Source organism: Rhinoderma darwinii, chromosome 4 (assembly GCF_050947455.1).
Source record: "Rhinoderma darwinii isolate aRhiDar2 chromosome 4, aRhiDar2.hap1, whole genome shotgun sequence".
Classification (NCBI taxonomy): domain Eukaryota; kingdom Metazoa; phylum Chordata; class Amphibia; order Anura; family Rhinodermatidae; genus Rhinoderma; species Rhinoderma darwinii.
This window is the reverse complement of record NC_134690.1, coordinates 265337526-265363283: the sequence shown is the minus strand read 5'-3', so window position 1 is coordinate 265363283 and position 25758 is coordinate 265337526. Positions and strand designations below refer to the sequence as shown.

Sequence of the window (25758 nt, the reverse complement as noted above, 5' to 3'; positions counted from 1 at the left end):
TTTGTTAAAGGGATTTTCCCATAAACCATATTTATCACCTTTCCACAGGATAGGTGATTATATATCTAATCGGTGGGGGTCTAACCGCTGAAACCCCCACCGATCCCGAGAATGGGCTTAAATGGCCGTCACTGTGCACCCCATGTGAATGGAGCAGTATCACTGCTCCATTCATTTTCTATGGGGCTATCTCCGAGATCCCCACAGAAAATAAATGCACTGATGGATCGTTCAGGTAAGCCCATCCTCGGGATCGATGGGGTCCCAGCGGTCGGACCACACGAAAAGTTATTTATCACCTATCCTATGAATAGGTGATAAATATTGATTATGAGAACTACATTGAAGTGTTTTTTGGTTATCAAAGAGTGGCTGGGCCATCCAAAAGAATGTTAATTTTACTCCTTTAGTGACTAAGGGTGGCTTTATATGCATGGATAATGTACAATTCGTCAATTTTCAAATAATTTCTTACGTGGATTACGATCGCCTCAAAGTGTACAGACTTGCAGGCGACTATTGCTGTTGTTATTTTATTCACTTATACAGCACACCACATATTGTGCAGCGCTGATAGAGATTGTCATCACTCGTATCGGTCTTTGCCCTGTTGGGGCTTACAATCTAAATATTTCAGATATTTAATCGTGATTGTAAACAGTCAGGAGTGCTAAAAATTTTGAGTGTAAGATGAACAAAGCTTTGTGTGGAAATGCAATTGCTAAGTGGTCTTGCAAACACGTCGCAATTACAGCTCACGCTGTCCTAGGAACTAAGCCTGAATGGGCCCCAATCCTATTTACAGCCAATTATTTTCATGGTTTGCAAGTTTCTGAGCAATCGCAATAATAGTTGGCCAGGGTTAAACAACAGATTTCTAATTTATCTTCTCCATTCTTTGATCCTCAATTGTGATGCTGTAATAATAATTGTTATCGACGGCACGATTGATAAATGTAAATGCCGCTCAGGGACATTTACACATGGCATTTTCTGCCTACTGCACAGCCAGGTCCTGGAGTTTAGGGGTGTGGGCTGTGTTCACCAAGACTCGGGCGCTTTTTTGGAAAATACAGGGCACACTACTCTGCATCAAAATATAGAATCTATACATAAAGCTCTACCCCCAAATAATGATAAATACAGTGACTTAATATTACAACCATTCTGTGACTGGAAAACCCCACCATACCTTGACTGAATAATACCTCCATACTGTTGCTAAATAATAAAACACTATAGGAATACCAAAATTATCACCATACTGTAAGTGAATATTTCCACTATAATGACTGCTTACAGTGATCATATAGTGGTCAGATACTACAACGGCGATCTGCAATCAAATTAATAAAATACTGATCAGATGCAAGCAAAGGTAGAATAAACTCCACTGATTTAATGGTAATGTTCTCTCTGATTAGAGCTGTTGCTTTCCCAGCATATCCTCACCCTCTTCACAAACCACCCATCCTGCTGTTACCCCTAACAATGTGTCTGCTGTAATGCTAACTTCCTCCTAATACTGTACTGCAGTAAAAAAAACAGTGCCTCACAGTAAACTGTGCTATACAGATAGTGCCCCCTAGAGTGCCCGACAGTAAATAGCACCGTATATACATATAGAGCTCCATAGTAAATACTGCCATAATCCATATGCCTATAGAAGAGAAAATAAGCAAACAGGGCTGCTACATGGGACAAGCATTCATCTTGTGAAAACCACTGTGAAGGTCCTTCACCCAAAAGCATAGACTGTTATTTTGATATGAAGGGGAGAGTGAATACTCCGTAACACGTAATCTGTTTGACATTATAGAGAACCTTTCACCTGCCCATATATGTGCAGCTGAGTGCAGCATGTAATAGGCAGGGCTGCACAAATACTGTCTCGCTTGAAACAATTTTTCTAACTTTCTCGATTATTTACATATAGGTGTCATTATATTTGGCGCCCGATCTGTAAATCGGCCCCTGAACTGTCAATGGGGGCGTTTCTATCTAACTAAATGGCAAGGGGGCATTATTTCTTCACTCTGACACTTTCCAATCCGCTACGGACCGTGTCAATGCGGCTTGCGCTATGTTTCCTCCCATGAGAACACACACAGACTGAGAGACCCGGCTCTCTGCAGAACCACCGATATGTAAATAACGGAGGAAGATAGGAAAAAAATGTAAAGTAAGACCGTGTTTGTGAAGTCCTACCTATTACATGCTGCACTCCGCTGCACATGTATGGGCAGGTGAAAGGTTCTCTTTAAAGGGAAAAAAATTGAATTACTCCAAGCATCTATATGCGGTTACAAACGTTTCACAGTCAGTGCAACCGTACAAGGTGAGAGCATTGACCACCATCAATAGCTTTTTGACCTCCTATATATAGTAATCCACTAGGAGCGCTACTTTTTTCTTTTGTTTCACATAATACAGATGCACCGTATAAAATTGTACCATATAGATAGTTTCCCGCTAAGTGGCCGATATAAATTTGTGCCTTGTATAGTGCCCCAGATTAAGTTGTGCCATAAATAGTGACACGCACCCTTCAGACCCCAGACCAGACACCCTAAATTAATTCCTAGCCCCATATTCAATCAGACCTCAGATCAGACATAAAAAAATATATATATATATTTACTTTTCCCTGGCCTCTTTCTACCTCCCCGACAAGTAGAATTTACAGGGCAAAAATCAGACTAGAGTGTGAAGTGTGTTTGGAGGCATATAAAAACACAGAAAATGGGGTGGTAGCAGGAAAGCACAGACTAGTCAAGAGCAGGTTTAGCAGTACAAGGGTGGGGGGAAGGGATTATGTCGTTTAAAAAGCAAAAAAGAAGAAAATTAATTTTCCTATAAAAACACCACTCATTGAATAATTATATGAACTCCTAGAACAATATAATTACGGGCTAAATAGTGTCCCAAAGAAACACTCTCCCTTTCTCAATGAGTGGGCAGCTCCATATTTAATATTTATACAAAAAAAGATTGGAGTACAGAGCCATAGGTATAAAAATATAACCAATTTTATTATCACAGAAATAAGACAAACATTTAAAAAGGTATGTAATGGATAGAAGACTCTATAAATGTTACACGGCATAACAGGGAAACAGACAAGCCATATGCTTAAAGCAATAGCAAAAAGTACTAAAGTCCTTGTATTAAAGGGAATGTGTTGCCAGCAAAACATGTTGTTTTTTTTTTAATTAAACATTTAGTGTGTAGGTGATTAAACATTGTTCAAATTTTTTTAATTTTTTTCACGAGTCAGGAAATATTATAAATTAGATTCTAATTTATAATATTTCCCATTGCTGGTCACTAGATGGAGCTATTCCCAAAATTGCAGCATTGCATGTGGTAAAGCAACCACATTGCTTTTTGCTGCAAAATTGGGGAAAAAAGCACTCGCTCTAGTGAGCTCTGAGAATCCCCCCTCCTTTATCCTGGCTAGTGCCGGGATAAACGAGGGGATTGAACGGTCTAACCTCCTACACTGTGTGTCGCCATTTTTTGAGCTAACACACAGTGTAGTAGGTTTACATACAGTAGTAAACACACACAAACACGAACATACATAGAAATCTCTTACCTGCTCCTGCCGCCGCGGCTCCCTCCGGCCCGTCCGCTCCGTCTGCTGCCGCTGGTCCAAGTGCACAAGCCCGGAAGCCGCGACCGGAAGTAGTAATCTTACTGTCCGGCCGCGACTTCCGGTCCACAGGAAAATGGCGCCGGACGGTGCGCATTTCAAATTGGACTGTGTGGGAGCGGCGCATGCGCAGTTCCCACACAGACGGCGTACACAGAAGTGGATGGGACGGGCCCCGTTCGCAGTCCCTATGGGACTGTGGCTGCCGTATTCCATGTCTGTATGTGTCGTTAATCGACACATACAGAAATGGAAAAAAAAATGGCAGCCCCCATAGGGAAGAAAAAGTGAAAAAATAGAAAAAAGTAACACACAAACACACAAATAAATAAAAACGTTTTTAATAAAACACTAACATTAAACTGACATGAATTTTTTTTGTGGTGACACTGTTCCTTTAAGGTTATATGGGATGGGTGGTACAATCCCCTAAAATTAGCTGATCCCTAACAGGTATGAGAGACTGTAGATTATGGACTATATAGTCCTAGTAGAGATCGGGAAAGCATAAATGTCAAAAGATATAGGAAACCTTACCCATGTCGAAGGTCATGAAACCCTGCATTCCATGTGCAGAACCCCAATGTGCGTGCAGAACCCCAAAAATGCACTCCCTTTGGAAGCACATACCGCAAAACGCGTGTTGGGGTTCTGCACATGTCATGCAGGGTTTCATGACCTTCGACATGGGTAAGGTTTCCTATATCTTTTGACATCAATGCTTTCCCTATCTCTACTAGGACTATATAGTCCATAATCTACAGTCTCTCATACCTGTTAGGGATCAGCTAATTTTAGGGTATTGTACCACCCACTCCATATAACCTTAATACAAGGACTTTAGTACTTTTTGCTATTGCTTTAAGCATATGGCTTGTCTGTTTCCCTGTTATGCCGTGTAACAGTTATAGAGTCTTCTATCCATTACATACCTTTTTAAATGTTTGTCTTATTTCTGTGATAATATTTTTTTTTATATTTTTATACCTATGGCTCTGTACACCGCTTTTTTTGTATAAATAGCACTCATTGAAGTTGAATAAATAATAAATAAAAATATGTATTATTATTTATATTTAAGAGTATATAAATAAATAGGAGAAACGTCTGGAGCAATACTCTATAATTTCTGGGCTAAATGTAATTGTTCATAAACACTGTGTTTAGATGTTTATCATTTTCCCTGATGGGAATTGGATAAGAAGCACACGAATTGGTGGAGGCGATCCTGTATTGGATTATAAATATATTAGTCAATTGAACATGCTGTCAAAGGATGGCTCTGAGGAAGTCCTGGCCAGGATGAAACTCGTTAATGACAAGTGACGTGACTGACGTCATCACGCCATACCTCCCAACCATCCCAAATTCAGCAGGACAGTCCCAGATTCCGGGCAGTGTCCCGCCATGTCGGGAGGCAGTTGGTGTGTCCCGGTGTCAACTATATCTGCGTCCTCAGGACGCAGATACAGTTGAATCCAATGCTAAAACAGGTAACCGTCAGCTCCCTGCTTCAGCATTAGTACAGAGCAGAAGGAGCTTCTCAACTCGTCGAAGGACTCCCCGGGCACAGCGCTACTTTAAGCGCTAAGCCCGGGGAAGTCCTTGACGTCACTGTCTATATATGGACCGTGATGTCGGGCATTCAACTATGTAGTCACCGTCCAGAACAAAGCAAGTTCTCTGGCCGGGGACTCCGGTCTTGGGAAAGCCCTTGATGTCACTGTCCATATATGGACAGTGACATCAGTGGCTCCTTCAGGAGCGGAATCCCCGGCCAGAGCATTGTGCATTCCCCGGCTAGAGTGTTGGCATCTCAAAGCTCCTAACATCACTGTCCATATATGGACAGTGAGACGTTAGAGGCTCCTCCTGGAGCGGAATTCCCGGCCAGAGTATTGCCGACGCTCTGGCTGGGGATTCCGCTCCTAGAATGAGTCAGCCTATATTTGTTCCTCTTTAAAGGGGTTGTCTTGCGAAGTCAAACCATTGTTAAAACAAAGCGGGAATATTTGTAGGAAGTATACATATATTTGCCGTTCACTTATAATGAATATAATATGTAGTGGCCTACTTTGAAATTTCTTGCTTTACTATTTGTACACTTTGTATTTTAGGTTACAAAAGAAAATAGAGATAAAATACTGGATGAAATAGTGACCTCCATCCAAGACTGCTGTTCTAAAAAAGCCAAATAAGTATTAAACAGTGTGAAATCATTATCCACTAGTCACTTATTACATTGAAACTTTAAATAAACTCATGTAACATAACTGTAGTCAAGGTCTTGATGGTCATTCCATTATATCTCTAAATTGAATGGGAGTTTAGTATTCCATACTCGCACAATTATGGCATATCCAAATTATATGCCATTAATGTGATATGTGCGGGTCCCACCTCTGGAAGCTGCACCTATTTGGTGAAAGTGGTAAATGTGGAAAACTTTGTAATATATATTGTTAAAGAAAAATGCCTTTTCCTCTATGTTACTGGCTATTGCACTTTCTTAAACTGCACATAAGCTCTGCACTCTCTGAAAAACAATGTAAATGTTAAGGATCTGCCAGGCACAGCTTCTGTATCCACGCCCATAGGTAATCAGTCTGCACCTGCTTCTATGTCTGTGAGACTGACTCCATCTTCCACCACTCAGGATGGCAGGCTTAGGAGTGGGAGAGCCTATCACAGCCTGACCAGACGGAGCTAGCTCCCGCCCTCTGTCTATTTATACCTGCCTTTCCTGTTCCTCCTTGCTTGTGATTCTTCTCTTTTGGTTTCCTGGCCCTGCTGCAGCTTCTTGAACTACTTGTCCCTGCTTCGTATTGACCCTGGCTTACGGACTACTCTTCTGCTCTGCGTTTGGCACCTCGTACTCTCCTGGTTTGGATCGGCTCGTTTACTACTCTTGTTGCTCACGGTGTTGCCGTGGGCAACTGCCCCGTTTCCCTTTGTTCTGTGTTTCCTTGTCTGGTTGTCTGTCGTGCACTTATTGAGTGTAGGGACCGTCGCCCAGTTGTACCCCGTCGCCTAGGGCGGGTCGTTGCAAGTAGGCAGGGACTGAGTGGCGGGTAGATTAGGGCTCACTTGTCTGTTTCCCTATCCCTGTCATTACAGTAAAATATTAGGCAATACTAACAAAGCTTTCAATCTCACTAAAGCCATGTTCACAAAGAGTTTTTTGCAGACAGAAAAAAATCATCTGCCTTAAAATTACTTCAGGAATTTTGAGGCAGATTTTAACCTGCCTGCGCATATTTGCCGCATTTTTCGCTTGCATCCATTGCAGCTAATGCATTGACCAAAGGCGAAAAACGCTAGGAAACGAGCGGCGTGGGTTTTTTCTACCACCTATTGATTTCAATGGGAGGTCAGAGACCGAATCACAGCAAGAAAGGACAAGCTGCTTTTTTTCCCTGCGAGTGGCTAAAAGCCACCCGGGAAAGAAAACTCCTCTGCCTCTCATTGAAATCAATAGGGTGCGATTTCGGCCGTATTTGGTGCTGATTCTGACCCTGTTTCCGCATCAAAATTGGCGCCAAAAAAACTTGTGAACAGGGCCTTCGAGATCATGTTACACAGAGCAGAGCCTGGGGGAAGAGAGGAGGCGTCGCTATGCACAAAGTTAATTCTCTTATAATAACTATACTGCTATCTCACACCAGCAAGGGCATACTCAAAATGTTCTCAAAGGAAAGGGAGGATGTTAATTCATTATGAAACATTGGTGGACTCGGAGTGCTGTGCACATTGCACTTCTGCCCCATTCTCATAGCTTCTACTGCTAGGATAAGGCTGCGGGTTATTGGGGAGAAGGGTTCCAAGTCTCCTCTTCTGGAGAGGGGACTGGCATCCTTTCTCCTAAACCACCAGTAACCACATACTGTGCCCAGCAAAGTCCTGTATTTCCCAGTGCTAGGACAGCCAGGAAAGTCTGTGTACAGTACAGAATGGTGAGTAGAGGATGTGTCTGCCAGTGTTCAAAGAGAAAGGCCACCACTTAGAGACTGAATAATATCACTATACAAATACTATTATTACCACAGTACAGTGACTATATAGTGGTAGATCAGTACCAGTTCTACACAGGTGCTCCGCAGTGAATACTATACAGTTAAATCTGTTTCTAGTCATACACTTTAACGTTTCTACTTCATCTTGCCCAGTCCTGCATGAAGACAAGTATCTGCAGAGTTTTCTGCCCAGACATCTACTGCTCCTTACTTTTCCAGCACCCTCCCCACCTATTCCCCACCCTCTACACAAACTTCCCAACCTGCTGTTTCCCCCAACATTGTGTCTTCTGCTGCCGCGATAACTATAGTTACCACCTAAAAATAGTGTCCAAGATTGTAATAATGTCCCCCTTTGTGCCTTACGCTGTAATAGTGTCTCACACAGTACCCGCCACACAATAAAGCTGCTGCCTTAGTGGCTTCCTCATAGAAATAGTGTCCCCCTAACAGTAATAGTGCCCCTTTACTGCCCCAGTAAAGGGGCAGTAAAGGGATATAATTCCCTTTACTGCCCCAGAAATGTTCCCCCGAAAAATAATAAAGTGAATACTCAACTGACCCGCTCTCACGATGAATGGAGCATCTAAGACTACAGGCCTTTTCCAGCCTGCACTGCCCCAGACTCTAGCTCTTCTAGTTGAACCACTGGTGCTGTTGGACAGCTCCAGTGCTGGATTAGTTTCCAGCATCTTTTTGATTCCTGCCTCTCTAGATTCCATTGCCTTGATTGCCTAATTGGTCTCACCATTGTGGCTCTCATATAAACCTGGACGTTGCAGTAGCTCCTTGCCTACTATTGAATTTCCTGCTTGCCTAGTTTCTCTCTGCCTCACTTAACCCCTTCCCCCTGCTGGCATTCTGGGCCCTAATGTCCAAGCCATTTTTTAGATTTTTCCATTGTCACATTCGAAGAGCTGTAACTTTTTTATTTTTGCGTCGGCATAGCTGTATAAGGTCTTGTTTTTTGCGGGACGACTTGCAGTTTTTATTGGTACCATTTTGGAGTAGATGCGACTTTTTGATCACTTTCTATCACATTTTTTTTAAGTCAGGATTAACAGAAAACAGCAATTTTTCCATTGTTTTTTATTTTATTTTTTACGGCGTTCACAGTGCGGGTTAAATTATGTAACAGCTTTATAGTCGGGGTCGTTACGGACGCGGCAATACCAAATATGTGTAACTTTTTTGCTTTATTGTAGTTTTTTTTAATAGTAAAGCATTTTGTAAGGGGAAAAGCTGGGTTTTTCATTATTTTTTTTTCACTTTTTTTTTTAATTAACTTTATTAAACTTTTTTTACTTTTTTACTAGTCCCACTAGGGGACTTCCCTATCCTCCGATCGCTATTATAATACACTGCAATACTTTTGTATTGCAGTGTATTACTGCCTGTCCGTTTAAAACGGACAGGCATCTGCTAGGTCATGCCTGCGGCATGATCTAGCAGGCATTCGCTGCAGGCAGACCTGGGGGTCTTTATTAGACCCCCGGCTGCCATAGAAGACACAGACACTCGGCGATTTTATCGCCGGGTGTCAGTGAGATGAGAGGGAGCTCCCTCCCTCTCTCCAAAACCATTCAGATGCGGTGCTCGCTATTGTGCACCGCATCTGAAGGGTTAAACAGGTGAGATCGATACTAATATCGATCTCACCCGGCAGAGCAGGGACGCCCCCAGCCCTCAGCTGCTTCTGGCAGCTGACAGCAGGGAGATTTCACGGCTCCCTGCTCTGTTTACTTTATTCTAATGCAGCGACGTAGTTTGGCGGCGCTCTAGAATAAAGCCCACTAATGACCGCCGTAAAAAGACGTATCGGCGGTCATTAAGGGGTTAACTACCTATTGCCATTTATCTGTGTACCAAACCTGGACTTGATTATTCTTGCTGTTAGCACCCTCCTTCCTGAAACAACCAGTAGACTCCAAATCTGCCACAGTCCTTGACACATACCTCCCAACTTTCAAGTATCGCAAAGAGCGAAAACTGATGTGGCGCGCGTATCTGCAAATTTTTGCCTTTTAGGCCATGCCTCTAATCCCGCCCATACACACCCGGTTCAGCCTCAACAGTATCATGCTCCCTTAGTGCCTCCCCAAAGTATAATGCCCCATAGAACCCCCCCCCCCCACATAGTATAAAACCCCTATAGCTGCCCCACACACAGTATAATACCCCATAGTGCCTCCCACACTGTATATTGCCAAATTACTGCCCCTACACAGTATAATGCACGCATAGCTACCCCATACAGTATAATACCCCCATAGTTGCCCCATGCAGTATAATGCCCCCTAGATGCCCCATACAATATAATGCCCCCTAGATGCCCCATACAGCATAATGCCCATATAGCTACCCCATACAGTAAAATGCCCCCATTCAGTAGAATGACGCATAGCTTCCCCCATTCAGTAGAATGGCCCATAGCTGCCCCATACAGTATAATGCCCCCATAGCTGCCCCATACAGTAGAATGCCCCCATAGCTGCCACCATACAGTATAAAGCCCCCTTAGTGCCACAGTGCCCATGTAGATAGCGCCAATGTAGATAGTGGCCATATAGTTCCACAGTTCCCATGTTGATAGTGGCACACCCCCCTTGAAGATAGCCCCTCCTCCCCCTTTAGCTTGCGCAACCGCCCTGTAGACCGCACCATTGGGGCTCCCTCTAGGAGTAGAATCCACAGCCAGAGCATCGGGAATGCTGTGATCGGGGATTCCGCTGCTGGAGAAGCCCCTGACGTCCCTGTCCATATATGGACAGTGACGTCAAGGGCTTTCCCAAGACAGAAGTCCTGAGCCAGAAACCTTGCATTGCTCTTGCCGTGGACTCTATAGTTGAAAGCCGGACATCACTGTCCATATATGGACAGTGATGTCAAGGTCTTCCCTGGGCTCCGTGCTTTAAGTAGCGCTGTGCCCGGGGAGTCCTCGACGAGTGGACAGTGAATGCTGAAGCAGGGAGCTGACTGTTCCTTGCTTCAGCATTGGTCCTGAGGACGCAGATACAGTTGACACCGGGACATAGCATCGGCCGTCCGGGACAGCGAACAACGCCCAGAATCGGGGACTGTCCCACTGAATCCTGGACGGTTGGCAGGTGTGCTTGACAGAATATTCTGACCTAATATGGAGTCCACTGGAACAAGTCCTTTGACAACTATAAGGCAACAACGTGCTGTCGTGTAATTCAATGGCTCAAAATATATTAGACTGAAATTTAGACGAGTCCAACAGACTCTCAGGCCAGGCACTTTATCCAGCATCCTAATCAGGATATTTCATACAGACGCTGCTGATATGCTCAAAATACTCCTCTGGAGGTTTATTTCCAAACTCAAACTATAATACTATCATTCAGAAGGGGTGTAGGCTTGAGGTTAACCAATCAGAGACAATGTGACAATAATTCTTATTCCGCCAATTACAGACATACGATACATTCCAGATGCATCATTATAATTCTTCACACATCTGGTTTGCAGGTGGCCTTATCTCTCTTGACTAGAATTTTCCCGTAAGATGGGGGAGGCATTCCCACAAGCATATTTGCCACCCTCCCATCTCACTCCCTGTTCCTTTTCTGCAAGCTTCGTATGGGAGCCAAGCTCAAAGCTAAAACATATGAAATCAACATTACTGGCGTTTAAGGAACATTTCTTTCATATTCACTACAAAAGAACCACGATGGGAACTCCAGACAAGATGGCTGCTGCACGAAACTAAATCATTTAAACATTATTATAATCACTTCCACATAATACATATCTTAGTAATTCGGCATCCTGCTTGATAATTCATAATGTAATTTCATACAGAGAATATAAGCAAATAAACCATCCTTCACAGTGCCGAACTACAAGCATGTGGTGCTACCTATCAAGATAATTTTTCTCTGCTGCAAGATTTACTGTTAGGCCCTGTTCATACAGCGTGTATTTGGTGCGTTTTTTCAGCGCCGAAACACGCGTCAAAAACGCTTGGTTTAATGCGCCTAATTCCTATACTAAGTGTGTCAGGGATCATTACCATGTATATTGTTTGCAAAAATATTATCCTCACACATATGTATATACATTTCAGTTCTTTTGTGTAATATACTGATATATAACAAGTTCTTTGTTCATGACGGACACGCCTATGGAGACACCGCCCCCGGAATGAAAGAGGAATGCACAGAAGAACTTACAGCTGAGGAGCCGATGGGGCTTAAACACGTACCACATCTCTAGGGAGGAGACGTGTCTCTTTGTGTTCTTTGTTCTAAAATAAAGTGCAGTTGACTTCCTGTCCTATCTGAGGAAAGCTGTGTACCAACATCTCTCTGGCTGGTTTACTTCTTTCCAGGCATGCATTCAGGTTTCAATTTACAGAGGTGGTTATTCGGTGTGAAATAACAGGGAGAAGGAAGCTACACTGAAATTCGGACTTGACAAGTGAGAGTCCTGATTACATAGTTACATAGTTTGTACGGTTGAAAAAAGACACATGTCCATCAAGTTCAACCAAGTGATGGGAAAGGGGAAGTAAAACATTTCTACACATAGGAGCTAATATTTTTTTGTTCTAGAAAATAATCTAAGCCTTTTTTAAAGCCATCTACTGTCCCTGCTGTGACCAGCTCCTGCGGTAGGCTATTCCATAAATTCACCGTTCTCACAGTAAGGTTATGTGCACACACACTAATTACGTCCGTAATTGACGGACGTATTTCGGCCACAAGTACCGGACCGAACACAGTGCAGGGAGCCGGGCTCCTAGCATCATAGTTATGTACGATGCTAGGAGTCCCTGCCTCGCTGCAGGACAACTGTCCCGTACTGAAAACATGATTACAGTACGGGACAGTTGTCCTGCAGCGAGGCAGGGACTCCTAGCATCGTACATAAGTATCATGCTAGGAGCCCGGCTCCCTGCACTGTGCTCGGTCCGGTACTTGCGGCCGAAATACGTCCGTCAATTACGGACGTAATTAGTGTGTGTGCACATACCCTAAAGAAGGCTTGTCGCCTCTGCAGGTTGAACCTTTCTTTTTCCAGTCGGAGGGAGTGCCCCCTTGTTTTTTGAGGGGGTTTTACATGGAACAGGATTTCACCATATTTTTTGTATGTGCCATTCATATATTTATATAAGTTAATCATGTCCCCCCCTTAGTCGTGTCTTTTCAAGGCTAAATAGATTATTTTAATCTTTCCTCATAACTTAGATTCTCCATGCCCCTTATTAGCTTCGTTGCTCTTCTTTGTATTTTTTCGAACTCCAGGGCATCCTTTCTATGAACTGGAGCCCAGAACTGGACTGCATATTCTAGATGAGGCCTCACTAATGCTTTGTAAAGTGGTAATATTACATCCCTGTCACGCGAGTCCATGCCTCTTTTGATACACGACAATATTTTGCTGGCCTTTGAAGCAGCTGATTGACACTGCATGCTGTTATTTAGTTTATGATTTACAAGTACACCCAGAGCCTCATACGTGGCAATCGTCTGCAGTTTAAAAAGTGCTTTACAGAAATCTTAGCGTTTTTTACACGTTTACATGTCGGGTTTGTTTAGCGCTGTGTGAACAAGGACTTAACCCCTTAAGGACACGGCCAATTGTGACTTTGTGGACAGAACAATTTTTTTTATATTTCCCTCTTTGCATCCCGACGCTCATAACTTTTTAATTTTTTGTACGACGTAGTTGTATGAGACTTTCATTTTTGCGGGACGAGTTGTACTTTATGTAGGTACCATTTTTTGGTATAAGTACATTATCGTTTAATTTTATCAAAATTTTTATTTTGGCGAAAATGCAGATAAAAAGTCGTTCCGCTGCAGTTTTTTACTAACACGATACAGTGATCATCCTAAATAATGTTATGAATTTGTTCAGTTTGTTACGGTCGTGGCGATACCAAATATGTCTATAGTATTTAATGTTTTGGGACTTATTATTTTAAAAAGTTTATTGTAAAAAAATGTGGGTTTTTTTCAGTATTTTTTTTCCTTTTTTTTTTTTATTATTAAACATAATTTTTTTTTTACATTAATTTAACTTTTTTTTTTAATCCCACAAATGGATTTTTAATTTTGAATTTTAGTTTTTAACTGTAATATACTGGCATATATCTATATGCCAGTACATTAGCATGTGTTCTGATTGTGCACCCTCACAACAGTAAATATGGTCAGACAGCCCTGGGGTCCTAAAATGAACCCTGGGCTGTCTGGCCATACAAGTTATGGGCTTTGATCGCGTCACAGTGATTTTATGTGACACGATCAAAGGGCAGTCCCCCCTCTTATTATTTAGGTTAGTTATTCAGCTTTGATTGCGGCATTCAAGGGGTTAACAGCAGTGAAAAGTGTTTTTTCTTCTCTCCGCCGTTAGAGCGGGGCTGTGGCTGTGTATTTCAGCCGTTGCCCCGCTCCCCATTGCGCGCGGACACTGGCTGTCACACAGGATGCTCGTCCTAATGCGCAAAGTACCCGCTGTTCAGGACGAGCATTCAACAAATGATGAGCATCTCGCCTTAGGCGGCCACCTGCTGCTTCTCTGAGGGGGGCGGCGGCGCCACTGAGACCAGCCGCTAACCCCTCCTGCGCTATAATTGGAGAGCTACATTGAACTCCTCCTCTGAGATAGGAGAGTCTAGCGCTACTATAGCTTCTGGCGAGATCCGACCCAAACCAGAGGACTGCAGATAAGACCGAATGGAACTCAACCTATGATTGGCTGGTAAAGTGTTAGATGTTCCGCGTAAATTGTATGGTTCCATATAGTAGGACCGAAAAGTGTCTGCTATTTTCTTAGGGGTGTGTACACGATTGCCAGTAGAGGTATTAACGAACGGGAGATATGTGCGTGTTCTCTGTACGCGTAAAGCCTTCGCCAACGCCCTGCCCGGTTTATTGCCAAATTCAAAATAGTGCCGATGGCACTTAGCCAGCGTGGCCTTAGCCGTGGAGAGTGTCAGCGTGCGAAGTCTGTTCCGCAAACAAATGAATTTAGCACCTGTCCCGGGGTCTAAAGATCTTTTATGTGACTGTTCCATGGTTTGAATTCGTTCAACTAGTAATCAGTAATGGCGGCAGAACGTTCCTTAAGACGGGAACCAATACATATGAGAGAGTCTCTCATGACACATTTATGAGACTATAACGTATTTTTATAGTTCAGGCCATTTTTTTTACACTTTTTTTTAGTCCCACTAGGGGACTTAAAGGTCCAACTGCCAGAATCTTTTTCTAATATATTGCACTACCTATGTAATGCAATGTATTAGATCTGTCTGTCATACACTGACAGCAAGCCGATTAGGCTTTGCCTCCGGGCGGAGCCTAATCGACTTCCGTAATGGCAAAGCAGGGGGCCATTGTTAGGCCTCCCGTTGCCATAGTAGCAGTCGGCAGTCCTGCGATTCAAGGGCAGAGCTACCGATCTGCTGCCAACCACTAAGATGAAGCGATCGCTGCATCTAAGGGATTAATGGCAGGAATCGAAGCTAGCTCCGGTTCCTGCCATTACAGGTGGATGTCAGCTGTAACATACAGCTGCCACTCACCGCTGCTGACGCTGGCTCATCCCCTGAGCCGGCGCCATCTTGCCAGTGGCTACGGAAGCCTTTTAGGCCCCGCCTACGGTCAGGGCCTGAAAGTCTTCCATACTAGGCATACCTTTGTAGCCACCGGCATCCCGGCAATTTCATGGCTGGGGTGCTGATGAGCTGCAAACACCTTAAATGCAGTGATTGCTTTTGACCGCTGGATTTAAGGGGTTAATGGCAGGGATCGGAGTAAACTGGTCCTCCCGGCGATACCCGGGGATGGTGGCACCGACTCAGGCTCTGAGCCGGTGTCCACCATTTGTTGTATGGATACGGCAAAATGCGGGAAGCACTAGCTTTCCATGACGTATACGTACAACAAATGTCGGGAAGGGGTTAAATCTATGTCCCAAAACCTAACCTAATATAATATACACATATTTGGTACGGTCACGACTGTAACAACCTGCACAACAAATTTATAGCGTAATTTATGATGCTCGGCTTGCTGCGCTATTCCTGTCATTGTTCATAATTAAAATATTGCAATTCAGTTGATAAATCATAAATACAGTAGGGCAGATTTATGACATAAATACATAGAAAAATATATCGTCAAACAAAACGCCATATTTATTCAGCCCCTGCACCATTCTCTCTGAATGTGTTGGGAAAGTGGACAGGGCTTCAGAGACGCAATTAGCGCGACTCTGCAAAACACAGGTCTGAACGTGGTTCACGCTGCACTGGGGGAGAGACTGGCGCACGGCTTGGATGGTGCTCCAGTGTTAATGCTTCTCCCTCAGTTTATACACGAGGCAGATGTGTGAGATACACGTGTTACCACATGTTTGATGAAACAAAACCATTCTGTCTGCGTCATTTTCATACAGCAACTAGGAATGTCACTGCTGGCAAGTCTATTCTAGCGCTTCTGCAGAACGTTGACACAACCGTCACGTGACGCGTTCCATGGTCACGTGATTCATACCAAGGTCATGTGATTGGTGACGTCAGCTTCCCCCTCCGGAGGAGAAGAGACTCGCAGCTACCATCTTTCTAAGGCCAGCTACCGCCTCTTTGCTGTATACTCCCTTCCTGCTTACACTATGGCGGAGAATAGTGGATCGCAGTCTCGGTTAAAAAAGCAGTTTGAATATAGTCATTTTCAGGTAGAACAGTACGTAAAGGTTCTCTCCCAGCAGTCCGACGGTGATCGAGACCTGCAGGAGCATAGGCAGCGCATACAGGGTTTAGCGGATGAGACGGCCCAGAACCTAAAGCGCAACGTCTACCAAAACTATCGCCAGTTTATTGAAACTGCCAAAGAGATTAGTTACTTAGAAGGTGAGATGTACCAGCTCAGCCACATCCTCACCGAGCAGAAGGGCATCATGGAGAGCGTGGCGCAGACTCTGCTGCACTCAGACCGCTCTGAAGCCGCCCGGGAGCTCAAAGCTGCTTTCCATGAGGAGGCTGAGGAAGGAAAAACCAGGAACCTGACGACGTTACTGCAGAAGGTGGAGGGATGCAACAACTTGCTTGAGACACCTGGCAGGTACTGTCTGTATGTGACGTCGGTTTGAGCGGTCTCTGTATTGACCTGCAGTCTCTCTACACTCTTGTAAGGCTCTGTTCACATCTGAGTTGCGGTTTGCGTTGTTCTGCCCCGTCATAGGAACAGAAGAACAAGAATAACAGCAGTGACGGATCCATTGCATTAGGGCCTGTTCACATCAGCGTTGGCTTTCCGTTCCTGGGGTTCGTCACCATTCCGGAAGGTTTCCGTTTTTCTGACAGAATCAATAGCGTAGTCGACTGCGCTATTGATTCAGTCATTAAAACGGAAACCTGCCGTAATGGTGACGAACGGAAACCATTAGCAATGTTTCCGTCACCATTGATATCAATGGTGACTGAAACGGAAGCTGTGGTTTCAGTTTGACTTTCCGTTGCGGGGTTCACCCTCACGGAAACCTCCGACGGAACCCCAAAACGGAAAGCCAACGCTGATGTGAACAGGCCCTTAGACACCAACGGCACCCTGACAGTTCTGACGGCTTTCCGCTATGATGTCCGTTGTTTTACCAGAAAAATTAGCCGCATGCTTCGCTATTTTTTTCCGGGAATCTTGGACCGGATGTGTGACGGAGGTTACTAACGGAGTCTCCAATTCAGATGTGAACATAGCCTTAGGCGAAGTTCACACTGTCGTAAGTATGCGTTTTACCTCTCTTTAGTCAGAGTGAGAGCGGATCAAAAGACTAAACGGAAACCAACAGTTCTGTTAGAATTACCATTGATTTCAATGGTAATTCTTTTGTTTTAGTTGCTTTCCGTTTGTCTCTGTTCGTTCGGTTTCCGTTTGTTTTGAACAGAAACAAAAGTTCTGCAGACTGCACTTTTGTTTCTGTTCAAAAAAACGGAAACCGAACGAACAGAGACAAACGGAAAGCAACTAAAACAAAAGAATTACCATTGAAATCAATGGTAATTCTAACGGAACCTTTGCTTTCCGTTTTAATGTATCGATCTCCTCTGACATAGGAGAGGTAAACGTGTAGTTACGGTAGTGTGAACTTCGCCTAAGAATCAGATTTTGCTATGATATTGGGTCGGCTATACAAAGATATATGTATATATGTGTTGGAGGCTCTGTCAGGGGCCTCCATTGCAGATCCGGCCACGATTTCAGAAGATTAACAGAGACCACAGCGCAGCACACTGCGCTATTGTCTTCGGTAAAATCACGACTACCCTGACAGAAACCCATTAAAGTCAATGAGTGCCGCTGGCTGTGTCCTGTGCAAGGGAACCGTTGCTTCCGTTATTCCCTTGTTCTGTTTTTTGACGGAGCAGAACAATGGAACACACAGATGCAGGTGTGAACTTAGCCTATTATTGACATTTCGTTGTAGTGGTAGATCGCCGTGCGATTATGCACGTTATTGGCGGTAATATTAGCCGTTCACAGGGAGACTCGGGAACCTGGGACGCGTTATTATGGTGGCATTTATTCGGCTTTGCTAGAATATTTCTTTTGAATGTATTTTCGTGCTGTCCTTAATTGATTTGGACTCTCTGTCCAGGATAGGTATTGCTTTGGGCACTTGCTCAGCTTCTCTCTCATACGACGTGTTCACACCCTGCTAGTAAACACCGCGTACTAGTTTTGGTACATTTCCCTCATTGTGCTCTCCTGTTTTGGTTGTGCTGTTAATGAGAAGACTAGGTTCACACATTGTGGCCAAAAGTATATTTTTTTTGCTGCAAATCAGAAGACTTTTTGTGAGCCCGTCTGCATCCAACCCTGCTGAAGTGATCCCATTATAGCCGAAAGGGCGCTGCGCTCGAATTTGCTTTTCTGTTCCTTCAATTTAGCGATCGATGGGGGGGCTCAGCACTCCGACTCCCACCAATCAATTTCTGGCATGTCCCTATGACATGTCAATAGGCTTATAAATCAAGATACCCTGCCTTTTTTTATTTTTATTTGCCTGTTATTTTCAAATTAAAAAGGTTTATAAGCGGCTTACTTAATTATCGGACTCACTGCAGTAGTCGGGTCCAAACTTCTAAAAATAATAATCAATAAACTGCTACTGCTCATCTTTTCCTTTTCTGAAAAAAAAAAAGACCCCTATATGTGACAGTACCAAAGTTCATGTTACCCCTCATCCTGGGGTCATCTACAAAAGGAGGATCCGAGATCACGGCTTCCCCCAACTCTCCCGACATGCTACCAGTTCGTCCCTCGCTGGGTCCCTTCTCCTCCACATGGGCTGAAGTGAGAATTGCAATTATATACCGAAGATTCTTGGCTGTAAAACAAGATTAAGATCGCAGCTCTTGCTGTGATGTAGCCGGAGCCCGAGCCTTTTACACGCATGGGTTGAAGTGAGAGCTGCAAGTATATACAACCTTTACTTGAACCTGCTCTAGCGCCCGCTTTATAGCAGCTAGAGCTGCGATCCAGGTCTTCTTTTATAACCATAAACCTTAGCTTTAACCCAAGACTTCGATATAGCCGGAGCTAGAGTTATTAGTGGCGATGTATCCGATATTTTCTTTGCTGCTGAAGTGTCGTCTTGCCAGGACATATGAAATACATGTATTTTATTATTTATTTATTTTTAACTGATCATATTTTATTTTTCCGCAGGTATTTGCTGTATAATGGTGACCTGACGGAGTTTGATGTGGATAATATGGCGCTTATCCAAAAAGTTCATACGTTTTTGATGAACGATTGTCTTCTTATAGCTACATCTTTGCCAAATCGAAGAGGAATGTACAAATATAATGCTTTATATAACCTGGACGATCTTGCTGTAGTGAATGTAAAGGAAAATCCTCCAATGAAAAATATGTTTAAGATCTTGATGTTTCCCGAGAGCAGAATTTTTCAGGCAGAGAATGCAAAAATCAAGAAAGAGTGGCTAGATGTTTTGGAAGAGACCAAAAAGAATAAAATTTTGATTGAGAAATGTAAAAAAGAAGATCTAGTGTGTTCTCCCACCGTGATAGACGTGTCGGGTAACTCTTCCGTAAATGAAAAGAAAACGGTTAAAGAAGAAGAGGAGGAGGAGGAGGAAACGATTAATCTTTCTTTTGAATGGATTCAAGAGCTCCCTGACAATTTGGATGTCTGCATAGCACAGAGAAATTTTGAAGGAGCGGTTGACTTGTTGGCTAAGCTAAACGGCTATTTACAAGATAAACCGTTAACCTATTCCGTGCAGGAATTGAGAGCAAAAGTAGACCCGCGTGTAAGACACCTAACTGATGTTCTGGTGTTTGAACTTTCCCCAGACCGGTCATTACGTGGAGGTCCGAAAGCAACACGGAGAGCCGTATCTCAACTTGTACGACTGGGGCAGTCCACAAAAGCATGTGGGTTATTCTTGCAAAATCGGGCTACCGCCGTGCATACGGCTATACGTCAACTGAGAATAGAGGGAGCGACTTTACTTTATGTGCATAAACTCTGCAACGTTTTCTTTACCAGTTTACTTGAAACGGCCAAAGAGTTTGAGATGGATTTTTCTGGAAACCACGGCTGCTACTCTGCCTTTATCGTTTGGTCCTGCTCTGCCTTGAAGATGTTTGTGGATGCTTTTAGTAAGCAAGTGTTTGACAGCAAAGAAAACCTTTCAACCGCAGCCGAATGCGTAAAAGTGGCAAAAGAACATTGCAAGCATCTATCGGAAATTGGGTTAGATCTGACCTTTATATTACAAACCTTTCTAGTAAAAGACCTAAAAGCTGTTTTGCAAAGCAACAAAGATATTATTATCGAGGCCACTAAACATCGTAATTCGGAAGAAATGTGGCGGAAAATGAACCTTATGACACCCGAAGCATTGGGAAAATTGAGGGAAGAGATGCAGAATTGCGGAGTAAGCAATTTTGATCAGTATGTAGGAGAAGATTGTTGGGTTAATCTTAGTTACACAATTGTTGCTTTCACAAAACAAATCATGTTCTTTTTGGAAGAAGCACTTAAATTGTATTTTCCTGAACTTCACATGGTGCTTCTGGAGAGCCTAATGGAAATAATACTGGTAGCTGTTCAACATGTAGACTATAGTCTGAGGTGTGAGCAAGACTTTGAAAAGAAAGGTTTCGTAAGACAAAATGCATCTTTTTTATATGACACTGTTCTACTCGTGGTAGAGAAGCGATTTGAAGAAGGGGTCGGGAAGCCAGCCAAACAATTGCAAGATCTGAGAAGTGTATCTAGATTGGTCAGGGTTAACCCTGGTACAACATCCATTGTGTAGTCATTCGGCTTTTTTGATGAAATATGTTCCCTAATAATTTACTGTACCTGCTTTAATGTGTATTCAGGCATTTTTGTGTTGAAAGGCAATTTTAGTTTTTCGGTAAATCGACTTAATTAGTGGTCCCAATATACCCTGCTTAGAGGCCCTGTCAGCTCTCCTGCCATGCCTGACTTAGGCCTTGTTCAGACAGTGCAAATTTGATGCAGGTTTGGCATTTATTTTTTAAGCCAAAACAAGAATTAAACCCAGTAAGGCCTTCCTTTTATATATTCTGTTTTAGTTTCCATTCCTGGGTTTGGCTTGAAAAAATAGATGCTAAATCGGCATCAAATATTCTTTGTGTGAACAACACATTAGTAAATATTTGTATTCCCCTTAAAATAACAATCCAGAAGCACCATTTTTTTTTTAACTCTTCATTGTCATTTCTCTGTTATTCCTCCTAGAAATGTATTAATAAATTGAAAACTGGGTGTTCCTATTTTCAGAAAGGGCGTCCCTACATAGTCTGACACTGATTTGGACAGCGTCCGTGTATGTAAGGACACACCCCATTGGCGACAGCGATGGTAACGCCTAATTGTAAATTTATTATTACTCTTCAAGGGGAGTAAGGGTATGTTCACACGCAGTGAGCAAAAACGTCTGAAAATACGGAGCTGTTTTCAGGCGAAAACAGCTCCTGATTTTCAGACGTTTTTAACAACTCGCGTTTTTCGCACCGTTTTTTACGGCCGTTGTTTGGTGCTAGTTTTCAATGGAGTCAATGAAAAACACCTTCAAAAACGTCCCAAGAAGTGTCCTGCACTTCCTTTGACGAGCCGTCATTTTACGCGCCTATTTTGACAGCGACGCATAATATAAAGGCTCGTGGGAACAGAACATCGTAATTCCCATTGAAAGCAATAACCAGATGTTTTTTCAGGCGTAATTCGAGGCGTATAACGCCCGAATTACGCCTGATAACACTGCGTGTGAACATACCCTAACAGGTACGATGTAGAGTCCAAAAAAATAAGTATTTGCTAAAACAACCGTGTTTGGAGAGCTGACAAGGCCTCTTTAACAGAGCAACAGCAGTGAACTGCCCAAAATGTCTATACTTCTTCTATACCTGCGGAAAATTAAATTTAAAAGTGTGTACCCAAAAACTGCTTTGTGTAATGGGCGACCTTCTGATGAGTTTGCTTTTAGCTCTGAAAGAGATTTACAAAATTGTGGATGCTTTTAATATAACTACGTTTGGAGCAATTTTCCCTTTCTATACTAATTGAAGCAGATCTGTCAGATTTTTATGATGCCTTGCCTGAGGGCAGCATAAAATATAAATGACAGACCCGTTGATTTCAGCGGTCTGTCACTTAGTAATACGCCATCATTTAGAAGAATTCAGAACTAATACTGGCATTGTATGGACGTGATGCAGCCACTCATTTCAATAGTACTCCTATACTCCCCCCCCCCCCCCCCCCCCACCCCCAAGTTCTCTCTCTTATTGTGCATAGGTAGAAACGTGTCACTCAGAGGGTGTTGGAGCATGAATATAGAATTGGATGCATCGGCTGCATCGCATCCGGCGCACCGCATATAGAACATCTAAACTACGGTGTATTACTGACTAAGGCTACATTCACACGACTGTTAAAAACAGCCGTGTGATGGAGGTTCTTTGAACGGCAGTCACATAACCGTTTTCAGAACAATTAAGTTCTATGGGTGAATTCACACGGCCGTTTTTTTTTTTTTAACGGCCGTCAAAAAATAGGACATGTCCTGTTTTTGGCTGTTTTCACGGCCAGACGGCCCCCAAAGAAGTCAATGGATCTGTTTTTAACAGCTGTCAATACATGTAACAACCGTTAAAAATGGATCTGTGACATGGGGATTCAAGAGGCAAGGGAACTATTTGTTCCCTTGCTGGTTATCGGCGACGCTTTGACACATACTTACCGATGCAGCGCTGTCCTCTACAAGTGTGGTCTCTAGCCTCACGGGTTCTACGAAGGCGATGAGATTACATCATCGCGCCGCTTTCGCAGGACCCGTGAGACCAGAGATCACACGTGCAGTAGACGGCGCTGAATTGGTAAGAGGGTAGGGCATTCAGGCGGAATTAAATGTCGGGTATTGTTGCGCTCACTACAAGGGTAGTGTGGCGCTAGTACAGGGGACATTGTTGTCAACTGTAGCAAATTTTTCGGGACTGTCCTGACTTTACAGAGACAGTCTCGGAAGATTACTACAGGGAGGAGGAGGGGGGGTGTGGTGTTTTCTCCAGAGGGGTGTGCGTGCACGTGCCATCGTCTACAGGGGGGGGGGGGGGGCTGTGAAACAATCATGACCATGACCTTCCTTTGGGTGTTTTCAGGGGGTTGGGACAAGAAAAGCCTGACAAATGAAATTCATCAGTTTTCTTAAAGGTCATGAAAAACTGATGCAAAATGGAGGTCAAACGGCCATTAAAAACGGACAGACGGAGTGGAAATGGGTGAAAATTTAGACACACACTGATGCAAAACGGTCATGAAAAACTGACACTTTTTGTGTCAGTTGATCACTTTTTAATGGCTATTATTTTCACTGTCGTGTGAATATAGCCTAAATGATAGTACACTACTTTTATATCCTTTCTATTCAGGCCACAATGAACAAATTCATATTTATATAAAGGCTACCGAATTCCAGTTTACAATGCATCCCAAAAGGATTTTAAATGTGGCATTGTTAGTCCCTTAAAGGGGGTCATCTGGTTTCTGAAAATGTTGGGGTAATGGCACCAAATACGTTAAATAAGCAAAAGTATATGGACCGTAACATCAGTAGTTTCCTATAGCTGGAGTCTGCGAGCAGAGCATCAGAGAGCGCTCTGCCCGGGTGCTCCAACACTTCTGACGACACTGTCCTTATATGGACAGAGACTTAAGACGTCGCCCATGGACTGGCCCTGGGAAAACTCGTCTTACTGTATGCTGTATAATGGGAAAAGTTTGGGCTTTTTGTTGAAAGTATACGTCGGGGGTCTTCCCGTACGTATGTGTTAGACGTTAGGCCTAAATGTGATGTGAATGGGGCCTAACTGTCATGTGAATAGTGATAATGTCACCTCCTATATATTATAACTGTCTTGGATAGTTGTCACTGTTCAATATAACTTGCACCTTTACATTTCAAATTTTACTATCCGCTGTAAGGCAGAGTTTTCAACCGTGGCAATTCCCACCCTGGTAGCCTGCTGCTGTGTTCTATCTGGCTGGTTCTAAAAATTTAATTTAAAAAACTATGTAGGGTTTCCCCATTTTCATAGCCAGCCAGATATAACGCAGCAGTCTAGCATTACCATGGTGGGAAGAGTGTTTTGTTTTTTTGTCCCTCCCCAGCCTCATACTACCAGCCTGTGGCCGCCCCAGTGCCCGACCATCATTACAGATGGTCCGGTAGTGGATCGTACCCGGCGCCCCTGGTGGCGGTGGGTACAGGGGTGGTAATGGCCTTTTTACTGGCTCATACTAAGCCCCGCCTTAGTAATGGACGTCGTCAAACAGATAACTGCCATTACTAAGGCGCTAATAAAGTATTAAAAAAACAGACATAATTTTTATTGAAATAAAAACTCCCCCACAAAAAGAACCATTTTATTTAAAAAAAAAGTCGATCATCGCAGTAGTCCACTGAATCTACGATGTAGTCCAAGAATCTACGATGTAGTCCAATATGTCCAGTCAAGTTCGCAATATGAAAAATATAAATACTTATACTCGCCCACAGCGACTTCTGTCTTCTCCCTGTACCACCCTGCATGCACCCACACCTGCACGTGCACACGCCCATGCCAACCATCACAAGCACCCTGCACACAACACCCACCAGCACCCTGCACAGGGAACCATAAGTTCCCTGCCTCGCCACTGGGCGCTTTTCTTGTGATGCAGGTGGTGCTATAACGTCATCGCGTCGCCTGCGTTGTTCCGCTGGAACAGGACTGGTCAGAAAAGACCAGGCCTGCAACGCAGAAGGAGAAGATGGCACGGGAAGACCAACGGCAAGAAGAATGATCGCTAGTAACCTAGGCACTGGCGATGATTTACCTACTTTCGAAAGTAGCTGAATGTTTACTATGAACTTCTAGTGCAGGTACCCCTTTGTATTGGAAGTAATCCCCGCACTAGGTTCATTTAGTGGTGCATGCACCCGAGATGGGCCAAAATTCGGGCGCAACTAGGGTGATCCTGCGCCCCTTACAATCCTCAGTAAACTAAGCTATGACAGCTATAAGCTGTCAATGTGTTTACATCACGTGGTGCTCGGTAACCTCAGGCCATTGGCCTACTTTTAAAAGTAGGCCTATGACCCGTGGATAATCAAGGAATACGTGACATAAACTAAACTATGACCGTTTAGAGCTATCACTGCTTATTTTTACTGTCCCGGAGGATAGCCGGCTAACATTGCAGCTCCAGCGCTGGACCCAGAAAGGGCAACTATAATATGTTTTGCTTTTTTATGTGTTGCAAGTGTTTTCTTTTTGCATTTGTGTTTTTTTACGTGTTTGGTTGTTGGACCACTTCGGATTCGAGAACTACTTCACTGACATCAGTTTAAAAAAAGAAATTCAATAAAATGGTTAAAGAGGGGCTGCAATAATAATAATTGTAATAATAATAATTTTTCTATGTGTTTTGTATTTTTTTACAATTTTTACTTTATTACTAATGCCTTTAGTAGTGTCTGCTGTCTGATTGAGTATTAGGCGGTAAAAAGGCTAGC

The 25758-nt window shown here is 43.4% G+C and overlaps 2 protein-coding genes across 3 annotated transcripts in view; both read left to right on the top strand.

Annotated features, from left to right (window-relative positions):
* The window catches only part of NTPCR (nucleoside-triphosphatase, cancer-related), a 32567-nt gene extending 26634 nt beyond the window's left edge, over nucleotides 1-5933 (top strand). For both annotated transcript variants that reach the window (XM_075864295.1, XM_075864294.1), the window contains exon 5: nucleotides 5773-5933. In XM_075864295.1, the coding sequence (XP_075720410.1) occupies nucleotides 5773-5853 (81 nt within the window). In that variant the 3' untranslated portion in view covers nucleotides 5854-5933. The remainder of the gene's footprint in view (nucleotides 1-5772) is intronic.
* Nucleotides 5934-16215: 10282 nt separating this feature from the next.
* On the top strand, nucleotides 16216-21367 carry EXOC8 (exocyst complex component 8). The gene is made up of 2 exons (XM_075862444.1): nucleotides 16216-16766; nucleotides 19371-21367. The coding sequence occupies exons 1-2, from the start codon at nucleotides 16318-16320 to the stop codon at nucleotides 20989-20991; spliced, it is 2070 nt and encodes a 689-aa protein (XP_075718559.1). The 5' UTR covers nucleotides 16216-16317; the 3' UTR covers nucleotides 20992-21367.
* Nucleotides 21368-25758: the final 4391 nt, after the last annotated feature.

Excerpts from the sequence above, each read along its gene's own strand:
- EXOC8 (XM_075862444.1), top strand. The coding sequence starts at position 16,318 with ATGGCGGAGAATAGTGGATCGCAGTCTCGGTTAAAAAAGCAGTTTGAA. Across the intron at positions 16,767-19,370 it reads TTGCTTGAGACACCTGGCAG|GTATTTGCTGTATAATGGTG; the intron begins GTACTGTCTGTA and ends ATTTTTCCGCAG.